This window comes from Pseudoliparis swirei, chromosome 1 (assembly GCF_029220125.1).
Source record: "Pseudoliparis swirei isolate HS2019 ecotype Mariana Trench chromosome 1, NWPU_hadal_v1, whole genome shotgun sequence".
In the NCBI taxonomy this organism is placed as follows: Eukaryota; Metazoa; Chordata; class Actinopteri; order Perciformes; family Liparidae; genus Pseudoliparis; species Pseudoliparis swirei.
Window position 1 is genome coordinate 4,045,842 of NC_079388.1, and position 19,439 is coordinate 4,065,280.

Consider the following 19,439-nt stretch of genomic DNA (forward strand, 5'->3'; position numbering starts at 1 on the left):
CAGAGCCATCTGTGAGACGTACATTGGACACGAGTTACAGCTCATTGTCTGAGCTTCGGTGACGTGGTTGTCGGTTGCTCTGCACACCTGGAGCACAGTAAGAGAGGATTAAGTTGCTCGCTTGTTATTGTCCAACCGCACAATGGCCGACCTTTTAGGAAGTCCGCAGGAATTTCTGGCATCCTGAGCTCAGTGTGCAAAGCACTCCCTCGCAGAGGACAGGAGGTTGTTCGTTGGGAGGGGGCGGGGCTTAACAGCTGGATCGGCTGTATATCTGACCGCTGAGCTCAGAGCACCGGGGCTGAGACGCTGGGAGCTCATCAAGGTCCCCAACGCTTCATACATCGGCCGACACCGACGGCTAACCGGGGTTGGACCTTTTCTTCAAACATCAGGTAAATACTATTTCAAGATCGGTGATTTGAAAAATTCAATCATTTCTTTTTTCTTTTTTTTAAAAGTTCCAATGAAAAGCTGAATCCTTTCGGTTAAAGGTCACGTTTAATCCAAAGTCGAAGTCCCGTTCCAGCTGCAGCTCGGTGCTCTCATGACCGAGGGAGTTGATAAAAAGTGAAGAAATGATGTATTGCGTTTGCTGCACTGTCAGCCAACTCCCTTCTGATAAAAGGGGAAAGCAAACATTCCTCACTGATTATCTCTGAGCATGTTTGCTTTCCACATGAAGGATTCTAACAAGACTCAACACATGTGCAGGTTGTAAAGCCCTGAGGGCAAATGTGTGGTATTGGGCTATAACAAATAAACTGATTTGAACATTGTGCCCAGCGCCGCCGCTCCCATGACGCGCACTATGCGCTGTGCGTAGGGCACCCAGTCCTGAGGGGGCACCAAAAAATAGGCAACTAAAAAAATCATCATAGTTATAATAATTATAATGCCGATATTATTTCAGTATAGAACTAGAACGGGCTCTGGGTAGAGCGCATACCTTCGCATATCACAAGATTGGGCATTGAATTATGAACATGTTGGCATTAGTTGCATGCCAATTGGATAAGAATGGTAAAAAGTAGATTTTGACCTTTTCATGACCTTGACCTTGACCTTGACCTTTAATCCGATCGATCCCAAAATCTAATCAAATGGTCCCCGGTTATAACCAATCATCCCACCAAATTTCATGCGATTCGGTTTAATTCTTTTTGAGTTATGCGAGTAACACGCATACAAATAAATAAATAAATACACGCCGATCAAAACATAACCTTCCGCAGTTTCAATGTGACGTAAATATTAGGCATCTTTTAGGTATGTATATCCAGGCACGTGCACAGATAGAGCCCTAGTGGTGCTCAAGCACCAGCCCTTTTGCCCTGGATGAGAAAAGTGCCCTTTTTGCTGGAGCCCACTTTTTGTCTTCATTAATAAGTATTTAAGAATAAAAAATAGTCTCTGTCATCAAGTCCTCCCAAATGTGTTTGGATATCTGTCTGGGCATTTATTGGAGTTCTTGTGAGAATTTCGCCCCGACATGCTCCGCGGCGCTCACGAGCCCCCCCCCTCGCCGCGCCCCTCCTCCTCCTCCTCCACTTCCTCCTCCGCGCAGTGCTCCTCGCGCCACCAAACGGCTGCACCTCCTTCTCCTCTGACCCGCAGCATCAGACACACAGGTCATGAGTCATGACGGTGTTTGTCCCCTGACGTTGTTTGGTGATAAATTAACCACAACTGAAAATATTACGTCACAACTGGTCCGTCGTTTCCTAAAAAAAATAAACAAACACAAATTCCCGAAATCCGTGATTTCAAAGCCTAGTCCAGCTGTTTACTGACGTCATGTTAGAGAGAGAGAGAGAGAGAGAGAGAGAGAGAGAGAGAGAGAGAGAGAGAGAGAGAGAGATCTGTTTTATAAATGCCATTTAGACAATTTCGATAGTATGTTGAATTTATTAATTCATTTGATAAATGTCACAATAATTCACAGCTAGAACAGAGCAGCTAAACTATGCTAACAATAGCTCTCGGTGTCATGCTATCCATGTGCCACATTGTTTTATGTGGTATGTTTCTCTTTGTTTTGTCTGTTCCAGTTTTACAAAGATCAATCTTGTATGAGTAATTGCAGAGGGTGAAAAGAGTAAACGCAAGAAAAAACAACACTTGTAATATCTTCTTACTAACTAATATCAGATTGAGGCCTTATAACGTTTTTACAGAAGTTTGATATTTCCCGGCATGACCGAACGGTCGAGGTTAGTACGTTGTTTATGATATGGCATTTTTGGCTCCTATTATTTTGTAAATGAAAATAAATTGTAATTGTTAATAGAAAACATGTCTTCTCACGACAAAATGTGTTTCAAGTGTTGCAAGCAACCAACTCCTTAATTTGGAAAAATCATTTTGGCGATGGGTGCCCTTTTTTTTTGGTTTGAGCACCTGCCCCCCAAAATGTCTGTGCACGTGCCTGTGTATATCACAAAACAGGCAGAACAAGAGATATATTTAATTGCTCAAAAAAAGTTACGATGGCCCCAACCCCCCCCCCTCGCCGTGGGTGCCCTTTCCTATCTCAGGGGGGGCATCATGAAGGAGTTCTGCTTCGGGCACCAGCACGGCGAGCAGCGGCACCGATCGGGCCGACCTCTCCCTCGGAGCTGTTGACACACGATGACAGCGACATAATCTCAGCGAGTCAGGAATGTGACGATAGAGATCTGAGTGTGTGTTGTTAGACATTTCTCTAGAACACGAGGCCGTCGGTCCGCTGAGTGGAAACAATAAAACCTTCTTGTCATTCTGACAGATTCTTGGCTCGGTGGAAGTTACGGTTGGAAACCGTGTTTAGACAACGAGGCTCGACACGTCGACGTTACGGAGAATCAGTTTGACTCATGATACATATTTAATACTACAATCTGGTTATGGGGTTGTATAGGTATAACGACAACTACTCAAACATATGCATAATGCTTTATGACAATTAGCATTTCATAAAGACGTATACGGTTGCACACGGCGTTGTGTGTGCGTTGTGTCGCATTGTGTGCATGTTGTGTTCTTTTTAGCACAAATACTGTTGTAGTGTTTCTCATCCTGGACTGTTTGTTACCTTCGCATTGAAAATGCGGCAGGTAATGTTTTGATCGCCGTGTATTTATTTATTTATTTGTATGCGTGTTATTCGCAAAACTCAAAAAGTATTGAACCGAATCGCATGAAATTTAGTGGGATGATTGATTATTATCCGGGGACCAGTTGATTAGATTTTGGGATGGATCGGGTCAAAGTTCAAGGTCAAAGGTCATGAACAGGTCAAAATCTTCTTGAATCGCATGAAATTTGGTGGGATGATTGGTTATTATCCGGGGACCATTTGATTCGATTTTGGGATCAATCGGGTCAAAGGTCAAGGTCATGGAAAGGTCAACATCTTTTTTTTACCATAGCACGATACATTTATATCCAATTGGCATGCAACTAATGCCAAAATGTTCATAATTCAATGCCCAATCTTGTGATATGCGAAGGTATGCGCTCTACCGAGTGCCCGTTCTAGTTTTATGTTTTTAATTTTTTTAGTTTTGTTCTTGTTTTATGGTTGTTATTTTTTTATGTTTGTTTTTGTTTGTTGATGTTTTTATGTTGGTTTATGTTTGTTATTGTTTATGTTTATTATGGTCTGTTAAGGGACTACAGATGCAAATTAGCTGAAGCTACAATCTGGTACAGTGCATCAAACGGTGACATTTATGTTTTAACTGTACATGGTCCCTTTTAAATAAATAGAATAATAATAATGATAATAATAATAATAATAATAATAATAATAATCAGTCAAGTATTATAATACTTAATAATTTATGGTCACTCACAGATTCATTTTATTAGAATTCACATACTTGTTATACCTTATAATATCTCAAAACGCATCACAGTGTGATGATATTTCCACGGTATAGATGTAATAAAGTACCAGCTGGTTTTGAGGCACTGTAGGAGGTCATTGTTTGCTTTAAGTGAAGTGAGTAAAAATAGAATTAAACCTACATCACATTTACATTTCCCAACTGTTTCGTCAACTCACGATCAGAACTCAAAATATAGATAATACCTGAAAACCCGTTTATTTCCTACATCTGTAAATAACAGGTCATAACAAACTGAGTCCTAATGAGCTCCAATATGACTGAATGATGGAGAATTACATTTCACTCTGTAATGTTTGTCCAAACAAATACATTTTGTTTTAATCTAGCATTGATTTATAAAATAAATATAAAAACTTTACTTGAAGCAAATAATTACCACTGAGAGCAACTTATAATCACATTATAATACATTATATAAAGATTACAGCGCATTACAACGATGATCCAGATGTAAGTTAGTGAAGAGCGATTATTAAGTATTAGACCGTATAAATAATGTGGAACAATTATTGTTATTAAGCATTAGGAATATTTGTGAGGGCTTAGAACTTTAATTATATTATCTTCGTCTCAACATTATGCTGTCCAGCTTAACTTTAACTTGCACGACAATAATAAAAATGTAATTGAAATTAATTTGATATTATGATTATTACCTTCGCATTGAAAATGCGGAAGGTTATGTTTTGATCGCCGTGTATTTATTTATTTATTTATTTGTATGCGTGTTCCTCGCATAACAAAAAAAGTTTTAAACCGAATCGCATGAAATTTGGTGGGATGATTGGTTATTATCCGGGGACCATTTGATTAGATTTTGGGATCGATCGGGTCAAAGGTCAAGGTCATGAAAAGGTCAACATCTTCTTTTTACCAAAGTCAATTTTTATCCAATTGGCATGCAACTCATGCCAAAATGTTCATAATTCAATGCCCAATCTTGTGATATGCGAAGGTATGCGCTCTACCGAGTGCCCATTCTAGTTATTATTATTATGATGTTGTGGCAGAGCCGTCACACTGAGTGTACTTCACTGTCCCCCCCTCCTCCCGGACTGGGGAGTGAATTTGATGACTTACTTAAAGCGAACAGTAAACAGTAATGCCATAATATTTAAACAACTCCTGACCTTCACGCAGGCGGCATGATGAGCTCAATAAATGCAAAGTAAACGTTGAGCACCTTTAAAAACCTTCACAAAGGGGAGACGGTCTCAAACAGCAGCTGTGAGGTGGAACACTGCACACAACCAAACCTCTGGCCTCGGTTAGTCATGACATGAAGGTGGAACGGCAGCACAGCAAACCTTCCAGGTGTTGCATTGCATGCAGTAAAACACCAGGACCCACCTTGAGTCCACTGAGATTAGAAATGACAGGAGGAACCCGTTCTTCACTCAAAGCTGCTCACAGGCTGATGTGCAAAGAGGCTTGAGGAGTGATTTCCATCAGGGAAGCTACAAATGGGGCTTTTCTCACACAATTCCCACAGTGAGCAACATTAGGAAAACTAATGAAGTAAAGAATAGAGCCGGGTCTGGCTTCAACCTGTTTACGTGTGCATTAAAACGTCATGGCAGCGATCCCCTCCCCACCCTGATCATCAAGAGTGAGTTATACAACTATTAATCTTTCAACAGAAGGTGTGAAACGGGCCGATGGGTATTTTCCTCACAACGTATTTGTATGAGGTCATTTAATTGTACTGGGGGTGTAGTAACCTGTATTCTAGATTATACCTCACAGATGTGTTGACTGACTTGACGAATGGGGAATTTAGTCATTGCAGCTGCACGTATAGTGCGATAGCAGCTTTAAGTACATGTGTTGTATCTTGTTCTGCACCTATCAATGTTGTTATTTAGAAACAGAAAACCCCTGGACACTGCCAGCCCAGCACTACACAGGGTACCGATACAGTTAGCAACTAGCTGGAGAACATTCAGGAGCCTTTTGCATCGAAAGAGACAGATATCTCCCTCGGGAAGAGGTGGAGATGAAAAGCAAAGTGGGAAAGGAGGGTGAACACTAAGAATGGAAAGCATGTCGAAAGGCTAAAGAGCTGCAACGTGTTTGTGGCCGTGTCTGTTGCGTCAACACGTGGCCGCTGGCCGTCACACGTTAGAAACTATTTGTCACATAACGCCAAAGCAAATACACGATGCTTGTGAAACAAGTTCATGAACCGGCCGAGTTCATCGGTGCACGAGCAGAAAGGACAATTGATTACAATGTTTTGCCTTAAATCTATGTGCACCATATGCAGAAATTATGTATGAAATGTTTAGATGCATTCAAAAGAATTGTAATAAGGTGCTTAGAATGTGTAAAGTATGTAGACTAAAGGTCTCAATTGGAATGCAGCTGCAGCTAATGGGAGGTGGTGTTTGTGTTTGCCTTATCTCTACGGAAACAGAGATTCATCCCCACAGCAGCTCACATACTGGAGGTCTTTGTCCTGGATTTCGGAACAGAAACGGAGCACCAGAGGATCTGAAGCTGCCCACAGACTCATACGGTAACTGAAAGGTTTGGAAGACAACAAATAACTTATGGCTACCATCAAGTTCACTTCTCTGACTTTAAAGGAACCAACAAATCATTGCCTTCTAACACCATTAACATCTTGTTTAAAAAAAAAATATATATATATATATATATATATATATATATATATATATATATATATATATATATATATATGTAAACCAGATTAAAGTTGGATGTGATCAAATTATTTTTCCTTTTTTAATTTTATGCACAGGCATTACGTCATTATTTTGAAACCTAATGTGCTCAAAGTGGAAACAAATATTTGACCTTCATATATTGCATATTCCCGTACTTTTGCATTCTGTGATAAAGTGTTTGCATATATATTATAGAAGTGAGCTGCAGCTTTGAATAATGATAAGACAACCAACGTAGCCATTGTATCAAATGCTTTTAAATGATAAATTATAGTTAGCTGCGGTTTCCAGTCATTTATGAAGGGTTTACAGATATGTTAGGTAATGTAGGCATTTAAACCTTATATTGTTCTTAAATTATGACTTTTTCTAAAAACTATAAATAGCGGATAGAACAAAAAGCTCATTCTTAAACAATATAAGCGTGTAATCAGGCAAGCTTTGTCTTAACCAGTATATGCAGACATGGAGGGGATCAGAAATTAGTACTACAATAAAACAAGGGTTTACTTTAGTGCATCATTAAAAATAAACAGGGTCAACCATGTAAAGCTTCAACATAACACTGTGTGAAGGAATAAAAAGAGGCAAACCAACTACAACATAATGCTAAAGTAATAAAAAGAATACCCACCGTGGCTTTTCTGGGATTTCACAGTAATCTTAAGAGCGACCAATATCCTAACATTTGATTTGATATATAGTTAAACGTTAGTCAACAAAAAGTGGGAAAAACAGAGCTAGAAATGTAAAATAAATACATTTTACAAAACCTCTTGGCAAATGCTAAATAATATGCATCGGACAAACATTTGCACAAATTTGGATGCAAATAATCCTACTTGCATTTAGGTTGTATATACGTTTTTTGTTGAAACTGTTTAGAGGTGTCCATTATACTTGATGGTGAATGTAAGAGGTGCTGTTGAATTTCATGTTTTTTTCTTCGAAAATAGTCTACTTTTATATACACAAGCTCAGTGTAACTCTACTCAACAGCAGCATAAATTACAGCCTCCAAAAAATGCCCATAATATATAGCCTAGCCATATAATTCCAACACTGTAAAAATATATTATCAAACACTAATACGACACTAATATATCTTTAAAATGTTGCAGAGGTCTCAACTTATGAAACCGATTTAAGCGTATGTTCTTTGTGTTATACACATAGGACAAGATGGAATCCAAGCAAAATGGCCACACAGAGAAATCTAAGCAAAATGGCCACACAGAGGTCCACGGACCTGTGGCTGGCATATTTATGGAGAAAACAAAGGAGAAGATAACCATATACCAAGCCATGAAGAAGCGTCTGCTTAAGCCAGGAACAGCTTTAGCTCTGCTTGAAGCACAAGCTGCCACATTGGGCATCGTAGACCCAATCAACAATCGAATACTTTCAGTTGCTGAAGCCGTTAAGGAGGGAATAGTTGGACCGGAGATGAAAGAGAAACTCCTCACTGCCGCGAAAGCCGTCAATGGCTATGTAGACCCCTACACCAAGCAAATGATATCTTTATACCAAGCTGTGCAAAAAGATTTAGTACCAAGAGACTATGGATTGCGGCTGCTGGAAGCACAGATCGCCACACACGGCCTGTTTGATCCGATTGAGAAGTCAAATATTTCAGTTGAATCTGCAATTCAAAAGGGCTTCTATGAAAAGGGTTTACTCAATAACCAGATGTCAGAGCTCAAAGTGTACTACAACCCAAGTTTACAAGAACATTTGAACTACCAAACCCTCCTTGAGAAATGCACTTTGGAGCCCGACACAGGCCTGTTGCTCCTTCCTGTTTGCATCACGTTCAAAGGTCTGCGGAGAGGCATTTCCTCCACTGAACTGCTCGAATCAAAGATCATTGACAAAAAAACCTTTGATGACCTACAGAAGGGAAATACCACAACACAGGATGTGATGTTGATAGAAACAGTAAAAGAATACCTGCAAGGCAAAGGCTGTATCGCAGGCATTGCTGTACTCTCGTCCAATCAGAGAATGAGCATTTATGATGCCATGAAGAAAGGCGTGCTGATGCCCGGGACAGCACTAGTTCTACTGGAGGCACAAGCCTCAACTGGATACATGGTTGATCCTGTAGAAAATAGAAAGTTCACTGTGGATGAGGCCATCAAAAACAAACTCGTTGGCCCTGAATTTCATGCAAAGCTGCGTTCCGCTGAGCGTGCAGTAACTGGATACAAAGACCCATACTCAGGCCAAACTATATCCCTGTTTCAAGCACTGTCCAAAGACCTCATAGTTAAGGAACATGGAATCCGTCTACTTGAGGCGCAAATTGCCACAGGTGGAATAATAGACCCCATCAACAGTCACAGGCTACCGACAGAAATAGCCTTTAAGAGAGGCTATTTTGACCAAGCTATGAACACCATACTAGAGGATTCAGGAGACGACACAAAGGGTTTCTTTGACCCGAACACCGAAGATAATCTGACTTATCTTCAGCTGATGCAAAGGTGTGTTATTGATCCCATCACGGGACTGTGCCTCCTCCCACTCCTTGGTAAGTCAGACAGGCTGAATTTCAACTTCATTGACTACCAAACTAAAATGTCCTTCAAAAAGGAGAAGGTGACCGTGACATGTGGAAAGTACATGGGAATGACAGTATCCCTGTGGGAACTCCTGATGTCAGAGTACTTTGATGAAGGCCAGAGGCGAGACATCATTCAGAAGTACAGAGAGGGGAAGCTCAATATCAAGACGATTATCACAACCATTCTGGAAGTGATAGAAAAGTCCGTGAAGACAACGAGTGTCATCTTTGAAGGCATCAGAGAAACTGTCACAGCCAAACAGCTTGTGGAAGCAGACATCATTAGTCAGGAGGTTATGGACGATCTGAAAAAGGGAAAAATGTCAGTAAAGGAAGTGATAGAAGATGAAAATGTAAATGTATACCTACAGGGGAAAGACAGCATTGCCGGCATTCTGCTTCCTGATTCTCGCATCATGACCCTCTACCAGGCCAGACAAAAAGGAAAGCTGATGCCAGGAACTGCTCTGATTCTACTGGAGGCACAGGCAGCAACAGGGTTCATACTTGACCCTATTAGAAACAGGAAGTTTTCAGTGGATGATGCTGTCAAAGCAAAGATTGTGGGGCCCGATATGTGTCAAAAGTTGCGCTCAGCAGAGAAATCGGTCACTGGGTACAAAAACCCATATGATGGCCAAATAATTTCTTTGTTCCAAGCCATGCAAAAGGATCTGATCTTAAAAGACCATGGAATTCGACTTCTGGAGGCACAAATTGCCACTGGTGGAATCATTGACCCAGTGAACAGCCATCGCATTCCTGTCCACGTGGCCTACAAGAAGGGATACTTCAATGAGGAAATGAATGAGATCCTGAGTGATCCCAGTGATGACACCAAAGGGTTCTTTGATCCCAACACCCAGGAGAACCTGACATACCTGCAGCTCATTGCCAGATGTGTTAGAGATCCCACTACAGGCATGTGTCTCTTACCACTCAAAAGCAAAAGCAGCAGAATCAACATAGATGATAAAATTACGGAAACGTTCAAAACAACAACAGTTACTGTTAAGTATGGCCGGTTCAAGGGCAAGCACACAACACTGTGGGATCTCATCAACTCAGAGTATATGACGGAGGACAAAAGACAGGAGTTTTTTAAGCTCTTCAAGTCAAGGAAAATCACAATTGAGCAGCTCATTGTCACCATTATAGAGATGATTGAAAACAAGGAGCTAAAACGACAAGCCGGGCTGAGTTGTGCTGGTCTCAGAGGAGAGGTATCTGTTGTGGATCTTTTCCAGCTTAAAATTGTGGACGAAAAAATATACAACAGCATGATCGAGGGAAAGGTGACAAGCGCAGATCTGATGAAAATGGAGAGTGTGAGAACCTACCTACAAGGCAAAGGTTGCGTGGCTGGGGTGATATTGCAACCCTCCAATAAGAAGTTAAGCATCTACGAGGCACAGAGAATTGGCATTCTCACACCTGGCACTGCCCTCTGCCTCCTTGAAGCACAAGCGGCCACAGGGTTCATTGTTGATCCTCTGAAAAACAAAAAACTTACTGTGAAACAAGCCCTCAAAGAGAAGCTGGTTGGTCCACAGATGCATGAAAAGCTTTTGTCTGCAGAGAGGGCTGTCACCGGTTACAGAGATCCATACACTGGTCAAAAGATCTCACTTTTCCAAGCCTTGCAAAAGGATCTAATTGTCAAGCAGCATGCCCTTCGTTTACTTGAGGCCCAGATTGCTACAGGTGGTATCATTGATCCTATAAAGTCTCTTCATCTGCCCCTTGAGGTTGCATACAGTAAAGGATACTTTGATGCAGAACTTTATCAGACTCTATCAGACCCAACTGAAGACACCAAGGGCTTTTTTGACCCCAAGACACAAGCCAATCTGACATACATGGAGATGTTGGGTAGATGTGTAAAAGATGAGGAGACAGGACTGTTTCTTCTGCCACTGAATGAAAAACCAACAGCTATGGGAATAAAGGAACATATTTACACGAACACGGAGATAACGGAAGAGTTTGAAAAGACAGCTGTGAGCATATTAGTTGGACGTTTTGCAGGAAAATCTGTTTCTCTGTGGAACTTGATTCACTCAGGGTACTTCACTGAGGATCAGCAGCTTGAATTCTTTGAAAAATACAGAAAGAGGAAGATAACCACACAAACCATAATCACAATAGTGATTTCCACCATTGAAAAACTGGAGAATGAAACTCCCAAAATGATAATGGGCCTGAGAAAACCTGTCTCTGCACAACAACTACTGGATTCTGAGATCATTGATGCAAATACATTCAAACTGGTGAAAGAAGGAAAGCTCACTCTTGAGGCACTAATCCAAAGTGAACCTGTGAGAGGATACCTGAGGGGAACTGGGAGCATTGCTGGAATTAAGGTTTATCCATCCCAGAAAGTAATGAGCATATATGAAGCAAAACAAGAAGATCTATTGACACCCGGCTTTGCACTCGTACTGCTTGAAGCACAGGCTGCAACAGGATGGGTCATTGATCCTCTCAAAAACAAGTTATATGCTGTTGACGAGGCAGCAAGAGAGAAAGTAATTGGACCAGATGTATATGAGAAACTTCTCATTGCAGAACGTGCTGTCACTGGCTATAAAGATCCATACACAGATGCAACAATATCACTGTTTGAAGCCATGGATGCAGAGCTGATTCAAAGAAGTGATGGTATTCGCCTTCTTGAGACACAGATAGCTACTGGAGGAATCGTTGACCCAAATCATAGTCACAGGCTTCCTATTCATGTTGCAATTAGAAAGAGACATCTGAATGAAGAAATCAGAACAACTCTGTTGAACCCCACTCGTGATGCAAAGGGATTCTTTGACCCAAACACAAAAGAAAACCTCTCTTACCTTCAGCTGATAAAGCGATGTGAGAAAGATCCTGAAACAGGGCTTCTTCTCCTTCCCCTGTATCAAGACGAATCCCTTGTATTTCACACAGATGAGCAAATCGAGCTTGCATTCAAAAACAAAACTATCGCCATGAATGCAGGGAAATTCAAAGACAAAGAGGTGACATTATGGGAAGTGTTGGTCTCTGAATACATATCAAAACAAAAAAGGGAACAGCTTATAGAACAATACAAGACAAGAACAATGAAAATGGAGGAGATCATTGAAATACTCACTGTCATCATTACAGAGGTATCATCCAAACAAAGAAAGTTCAAAGGACTAAGAAAGCAGGTCTCAGCCAGTGAGTTGTATGAGTCAAAAATTATCTCAAAGGAGCTTTTCACACAGATTATACAAGGAGAAGTAACTGAAGAGAATGTTAACACAATGGAATCGATTCAGAAGTATCTTGGTGCTACAAACTGTATCGCAGGTGTCAGAGTCGAGTCAACAAAGAAAGTGATAAGCATCTACAAAGCCAAAACCAAACGGCTGCTGACCCCTGGCACATCTCTTGTGCTGCTGGAGGCCCAAGCTGCCACTGGTTTTATCATCGACCCAGTGAACAATACCAAATTTTCTGTAGAGGAAGCTGTAGCTCAAGGAGTGGTTGGCAGTGAGTGGAAAAAGAAGCTGCTTTCAGCAGAAAGGGCAGTTACAGGATACAAAGATCCCTACACTGGAGACACAATCTCATTGTTCCAGGCCTTGCAAAAAGATCTCATCGTCAAAGATCATGGAATCCGTCTCCTTGAAGCACAAATTGCCACTGGAGGCATAATTGATCCAATCCACAGCCATCGAGTGCCAGTACAGGTGGCATACCAAAGAGGATACTTTGATGAAGAGATGAACGAGATTCTGTCTGACCCTGATATCGACACAAAGGGCTTCTTTGACCCAAACACACAAGATAACCTCACCTATCTTCAACTGCTTGAGAGGTGTGTGGCAGACCCAACTACAGGCCTCAATTTACTTTCCATTACTAAAAAAGGCGAGTTTTATTTCTTTGTTGATGAGGCAACCAAATTAATTCTGAAATCTATAACAACAACCGAAGCAGAAGGGAAATACCAAGGAACAACAGTGTCTCTATGGGATCTGCTCTACTCCAAATACATCACTGAGGAGAAGAGGATAGAGCTTGTGCAGCAGTATAAGTCTGGATCAATCACAATCGAAAGCTTCTTGGAAACCATCCTGACGATCATTGAGCAGCAAACTGAGTTTAGCTCTTCTTCATCAATGGTCATGTGCCAACCACCTGAAAGAAGGGTGGACAGCAGCACACTGAAAACTACTATCACCACTACAGTCACAGAGACAAATGACGTTGACCACTTCCATGGAATCAGAAAGGACGTCACTGCTGCCGAATTGCTCGAATCAAAAATCATCAACGAAGACCTCTACAAAAATCTTACTTCTGGGAGTGTCACAGTGACAGAAGTAAGTGAAATGGAATCGGTGCGTAAGTACCTTGAAGGGACCAACTGCATTGCAGGGGTGTACCTGCAGTCCACAAAAGAGACCCTCAGCATCTACCAGGCCAAAAGCAAAGGCCTGCTGACTCCTGGTACCACTCTGGTTCTACTAGAAGCTCAAGCTGCCACCGGATTTGTCATCGACCCAGTGAACAACAAGAAACTTTCTGTAGAGGAAGCTGTAGCTCAAGGAGTGGTTGGCAGTGAGTGGAAAAAGAAGCTGCTTTCAGCAGAAAGGGCAGTTACCGGATACAAAGATCCCTACACTGGAGACATAATCTCATTGTTCCAGGCCTTGCAAAAAGATCTCATCGTCAAAGTTCATGGAATCCGTCTCCTTGAAGCACAAATTGCCACTGGAGGCATAATTGACCCAGTGTACAGTCACAGGGTACCTGTACAGGTGGCATACACAAGAGGATACTTTGACAAAGAGATGAACGAGATTCTGTCTGACCCTGATGACGACACAAAGGGCTTCTTTGACCCCAACACACAAGAGAATCTCACCTATCTTCAACTGGTTGAGAGATGTATCACAGATCCCATCACAGGCCTTAGCTTACTGGTGATTGCGAAGAAAGACGAGTTGTATTTCTTTGTTGATGAGGCAACCAAACTAATTCTGAAATCTACAACAACAACCAAAGCAGAAGGGAATTACCAAGGAACAACCATGACTCTATGGGATCTGCTCTACTCCAAATACATCACCGAGGAGAAGAGGAGAGAGCTTGTGCAGCAGTATAAGTCTGGATCAATCACAATCGAAAGCTTCTTGGAAACCATCCTGACAATCATTGAGCAGCAAACCGAGTTTAGCTCTTCTTCATCAATGGTCATGTGCCAACCACCTGAAAGAAGGGTGGACAGCAGCACACTGAAAACTACTATCACCACTACAGTCACAGAGACAAATGACGTTGACCACTTCCATGGAATCAGAAAGGACGTCACTGCTGCAGAGTTGCTCGAATCAAAAATCATCAACGAAGACCTCTACAAAAATCTTACTTCTGGGAGTGTCACAGTAACAGAAGTAAGTGAAATGGAATCGGTGCGTAAGTACCTTGAAGGGACCAACTGCATTGCAGGGGTGTACCTGCAGTCTACCAAAGAGACCCTCAGCATCTACCAGGCCAAAAGCAAAGGCCTGCTGACTCCTGGTACCACTCTGGTTCTGCTAGAAGCTCAAGCTGCCACCGGCTTTGTCATCGACCCAGTGAACAACAAGAAACTTTCTGTAGAGGAAGCTGTAGCTCAAGGAGTGGTTGGCAGTGAGTGGAAAAAGAAGCTGCTTTCAGCAGAAAGGGCAGTTACCGGATACAAAGATCCCTACACTGGAGACATAATCTCATTGTTCCAGGCCTTGCAAAAAGATCTCATCGTCAAAGTTCATGGAATCCGTCTCCTTGAAGCACAAATTGCCACTGGAGGCATAATTGACCCAGTGTACAGTCACAGGGTACCTGTACAGGTGGCATACACAAGAGGATACTTTGACAAAGAGATGAACGAGATTCTGTCTGACCCTGATGACGACACAAAGGGCTTCTTTGACCCCAACACACAAGAGAATCTCACCTATCTTCAACTGGTTGAGAGGTGTATCACAGATCCCATCACAGGCCTTAGCTTACTGGTGATTGCGAAGAAAGACGAGTTGTATTTCTTTGTTGATGAGGCAACCAAACTAATTCTGAAATCTACAACAACAACCAAAGCAGAAGGGAATTACCAAGGAACAACCATGACTCTATGGGATCTGCTCTACTCCAAATACATCACCGAGGAGAAGAGGAGAGAGCTTGTGCAGCAGTATAAGTCTGGATCAATCACAATCGAAAGCTTCTTGGAAACCATCCTGACAATCATTGAGCAGCAAACCGAGTTTAGCTCTTCTTCATCAATGGTCATGTGCCAACCACCTGAAAGAAGGGTGGACAGCAGCACACTGAAAACTACTGTCACCACTACAGTCACAGAGACACATGAAGTTGACCACTTCCATGGAATCAGAAAGGACGTCACTGCTGCAGAGTTGCTCGAATCAAAAATCATCAACGAAGACCTCTACAAAAATCTTACTTCTGGGAGTGTCACAGTAACAGAAGTAAGTGAAATGGAATCGGTGCGTAAGTACCTTGAAGGGACCAACTGCATTGCAGGGGTGTACCTGCAGTCTACCAAAGAGACCCTCAGCATCTACCAGGCCAAAAGCAAAGGCCTGCTGACTCCTGGTACCACTCTGGTTCTGCTAGAAGCTCAAGCTGCCACCGGCTTTGTCATCGACCCAGTGAACAACAAGAAACTTTCTGTCGAGGAAGCTGTAGCCCAAGGAGTGGTTGGCAGTGAGTGGAAAAAGAAGCTGCTTTCAGCAGAAAGGGCAGTTACCGGATACAAAGATCCCTACACTGGAGACATAATCTCGTTGTTCCAGGCCTTGCAAAAAGATCTCATCGTCAAAGTTCATGGAATCCGTCTCCTTGAAGCACAAATTGCCACTGGAGGCATAATTGACCCAGTGTACAGTCACAGGGTACCTGTACAGGTGGCATACACAAGAGGATACTTTGACAAAGAGATGAACGAGATTCTGTCTGACCCTGATGATGACACAAAGGGCTTCTTTGACCCCAACACACAAGAGAATCTCACCTATCTTCAACTGGTTGAGAGGTGTATCACAGATCCCATCACAGGCCTTAGCTTACTGGTCATTGCGAAGAAAGACGAGTTGTATTTCTTTGTTGATGAGGCAACCAAACTAATTCTGAAATCTACAACAACAACCAGAGCAGAAGGGAATTACCAAGGAACAACCATGACTCTATGGGATCTGCTCTACTCCAAATACATCACCGAGGAGAAGAGGAGAGAGCTTGTGCAGCAGTATAAGTCTGGATCAATCACAATCGAAAGCTTCTTGGAAACCATCCTGACAATTATTGAGCAGCAAACCGAGTTTAGCTCTTCTTCATCAATGGTCATGTGCCAACCACCTGAAAGAAGGGTGGACAGCAGCACACTGAAAACTACTATCACCACTACAGTCACAGAGACAAATGACATTGACCACTTCCATGGAATCAGAAAGGACGTCACTGCTGCCGAGTTGCTCGAATCAAAAATCATCAACGAAGACCTCTACAAAAATCTTACTTCTGGGAGTGTCACAGTGACAGAAGTAAGTGAAATGGAATCGGTGCGTAAGTACCTTGAAGGGACCAACTGCATTGCAGGGGTGTACCTGCAGTCCTCCAAAGAGACCCTCAGCATCTACCAGGCCAAAATCAAAGGCCTGCTGACTCCTGGTACTACTCTGGTTCTGCTAGAAGCTCAAGCTGCCACCGGATTTGTCATCGACCCAGTGAACAACAAGAAACTTTCTGTAGAGGAAGCTGTAGCTCAAGGAGTGGTTGGCAGTGAGTGGAAAAACAAGCTGCTCTCAGCAGAAAGGGCAGTTACCGGATACAAAGATCCCTACACTGGAGACATAATCTCATTGTTCCAGGCCTTGCAAAAAGATCTCATCGTCAAAGTTCATGGAATCCGTCTCCTTGAAGCACAAATTGCCACTGGAGGCATAATTGACCCAGTGTACAGTCACAGGGTACCTGTACAGGTGGCATACACAAGAGGATACTTTGATAAAGAGATGAACGAGATTCTGTCTGACCCTGATGATGACACAAAGGGCTTCTTTGACCCCAACACAAAAGAGAATCTCACTTATCTTCAACTGGTTGAGAGGTGTATCACAGATCCCATCACAGGCCTTAGCTTACTGGTCATTGCGAAGAAAGACGAGTTGTATTTCTTTGTTGACGAGGCAACCAAACTAATTCTGAAATCTACAACAACAACCAGAGCAGAAGGGAATTACCAAGGAACAACCATGACTCTATGGGATCTGCTCTACTCCAAATACATCACTGAGGAGAAGAGGATAGAGCTTGTGCAGCAGTATAAGTCTGGATCAATCACAATCGAAAGCTTCTTGGAAACCATCCTGACAATCATTGAGCAGCAAACCGAGTTTAGCTCTTCTTCATCAATGGTCATGTGCCAACCACCTGAAAGAAGGGTGGACAGCAGCACACTGAAAACTACTATCACCACTACAGTCACAGAGACAAATGATGTTGACCACTTCCATGGAATCAGAAAGGACGTCACTGCTGCCGAGTTGCTCGAATCAAAAATCATCAACGAAGATCTCTACAAAAATCTTACTTCTGGGAGTGTCACAGTGACAGAAGTAAGTGAAATGGAATCGGTGCGTAAGTACCTTGAAGGGACCAACTGCATTGCAGGGGTGTACCTGCAGTCCTCCAAAGAGACCCTCAGCATCTACCAGGCCAAAATCAAAGGCCTGCTGACTCCTGGTACCACTCTGGTTCTGCTAGAAGCTCAAGCTGCCACTGGCTTTGTCATCGACCCAGTGAACAACAAGAAACTTTCTGTAGAGGAAGCTGTAGCTGAAGGAGTCGTTGGCAGTGAGTGGAAAAACAAGCTGCTCTCAGCAGAAAGGGCAGTTACCGGATACAAAGATCCCTACACTGGAGACATAATCTCATTGTTCCAGGCCTTGCAAAAAGATCTCATCGTCAAAGTTCATGGAATCCGTCTCCTTGAAGCACAAATTGCCACTGGAGGCATAATTGACCCAGTGTACAGTCACAGGGTACCTGTACAGGTGGCATACACAAGAGGATACTTTGACAAAGAGATGAACGAGATTCTGTCTGACCCTGATGACGACACAAAGGGCTTCTTTGACCCCAACACACAAGAGAATCTCACTTATCTTCAACTGGTTGAGAGGTGTATCACAGATCCCATCACAGGCCTTAGCTTACTGGTCATTGCGAAGAAAGACGAGTTGTATTTCTTTGTTGACGAGGCAACCAAACTAATTCTGAAATCTACAACAACAACCAGAGCAGAAGGGAATTACCAAGGAACAACCATGACTCTATGGGATCTGCTCTACTCCAAATACATCACCGAGGAGAAGAGGAGAGCGCTTGTGCAGCAGTATAAGTCTGGATCAATCACAATCGAAAGCTTCTTGGAAACCATCCTGACGATCATTCATTAGCAAACCGAGTTTAGCTCATCTTCATCAATGGTCATGTGCCAACCACCAGAAACATGGGTGGACAGCAGCATAACTAACACTACCATCACCACAGGGTGTCTGTACAGGTGAAATACACACCAGGTAACTTTGTTGTTCAAATGAACCAGATTTGGTCTAACCTTGACCTCAACAGAAGAGAATCTCACCTATCTTCAGCTGGTTGAAAGGTCGATCACAGATCCCATCACTGGCCTCAGTTTACTGCCCTTGCACAGATGAAGTAAAGCTTTCTACAATCATTTACTCTTGTATGTTGCCTGCATTATCAGATTGTGTACTGTGCTTTATTTAGTCACAAAATAATTGTACTCCCTTTTTCTTTTGATTAACAGACTTGAGAGAAAAATACATACATTCTGCGCTAAATAATGCTAGAAATGGATTATAGAAACATATTCTACGCTAGTCTAGACAAATGTAATTTAGTTACACTTTTCTATGACCATGTTCAATATAGATATTTTTCCATTGGAATTCTTTAACATCCTAAAATGTATTTAACCTTGACACATTATGAATGATTGGGCTAAGAACCTCCCAGACACTGCAGAAATCAATCATTTAAAAAGAAGCACTCACATTTTACATATAGGAACTTTTAAGCTGCTTATAGTTATGAATGTAAAATGTCTTTCGTGAAAAGAAAGTGTGTTCTTACATCTAAATAAACATGATAAAATGCAGGACATGGTGTGGTCTTTGTTTGCTTGATTTCAGTTTCTTTAATGACTTAATTCTGATCTATTTTGGCAGTGACTGCGGT

The 19,439-nt window shown here is 42.2% G+C and overlaps 1 protein-coding gene across 1 annotated transcript; it reads left to right on the forward strand.

Annotated features, from left to right (window-relative positions):
• The first annotated feature begins 82 nt into the window (after window positions 1-82).
• On the forward strand, window positions 83-19,362 carry LOC130193534 (epiplakin-like). The gene is made up of 3 exons (XM_056414050.1): window positions 83-395; window positions 6,310-6,411; window positions 7,760-19,362. The coding sequence occupies exon 3, from the start codon at window positions 7,766-7,768 to the stop codon at window positions 18,632-18,634; it is 10,869 nt and encodes a 3,622-aa protein (XP_056270025.1). The 5' UTR covers window positions 83-395; window positions 6,310-6,411; window positions 7,760-7,765; the 3' UTR covers window positions 18,635-19,362.
• The last annotated feature ends 77 nt before the right edge of the window (window positions 19,363-19,439 follow it).

Coding starts and splice junctions, on each gene's coding strand:
- LOC130193534 (XM_056414050.1), top strand. CDS start 7,766: ATGGAATCCAAGCAAAATGGCCACACAGAGAAATCTAAGCAAAATGGC.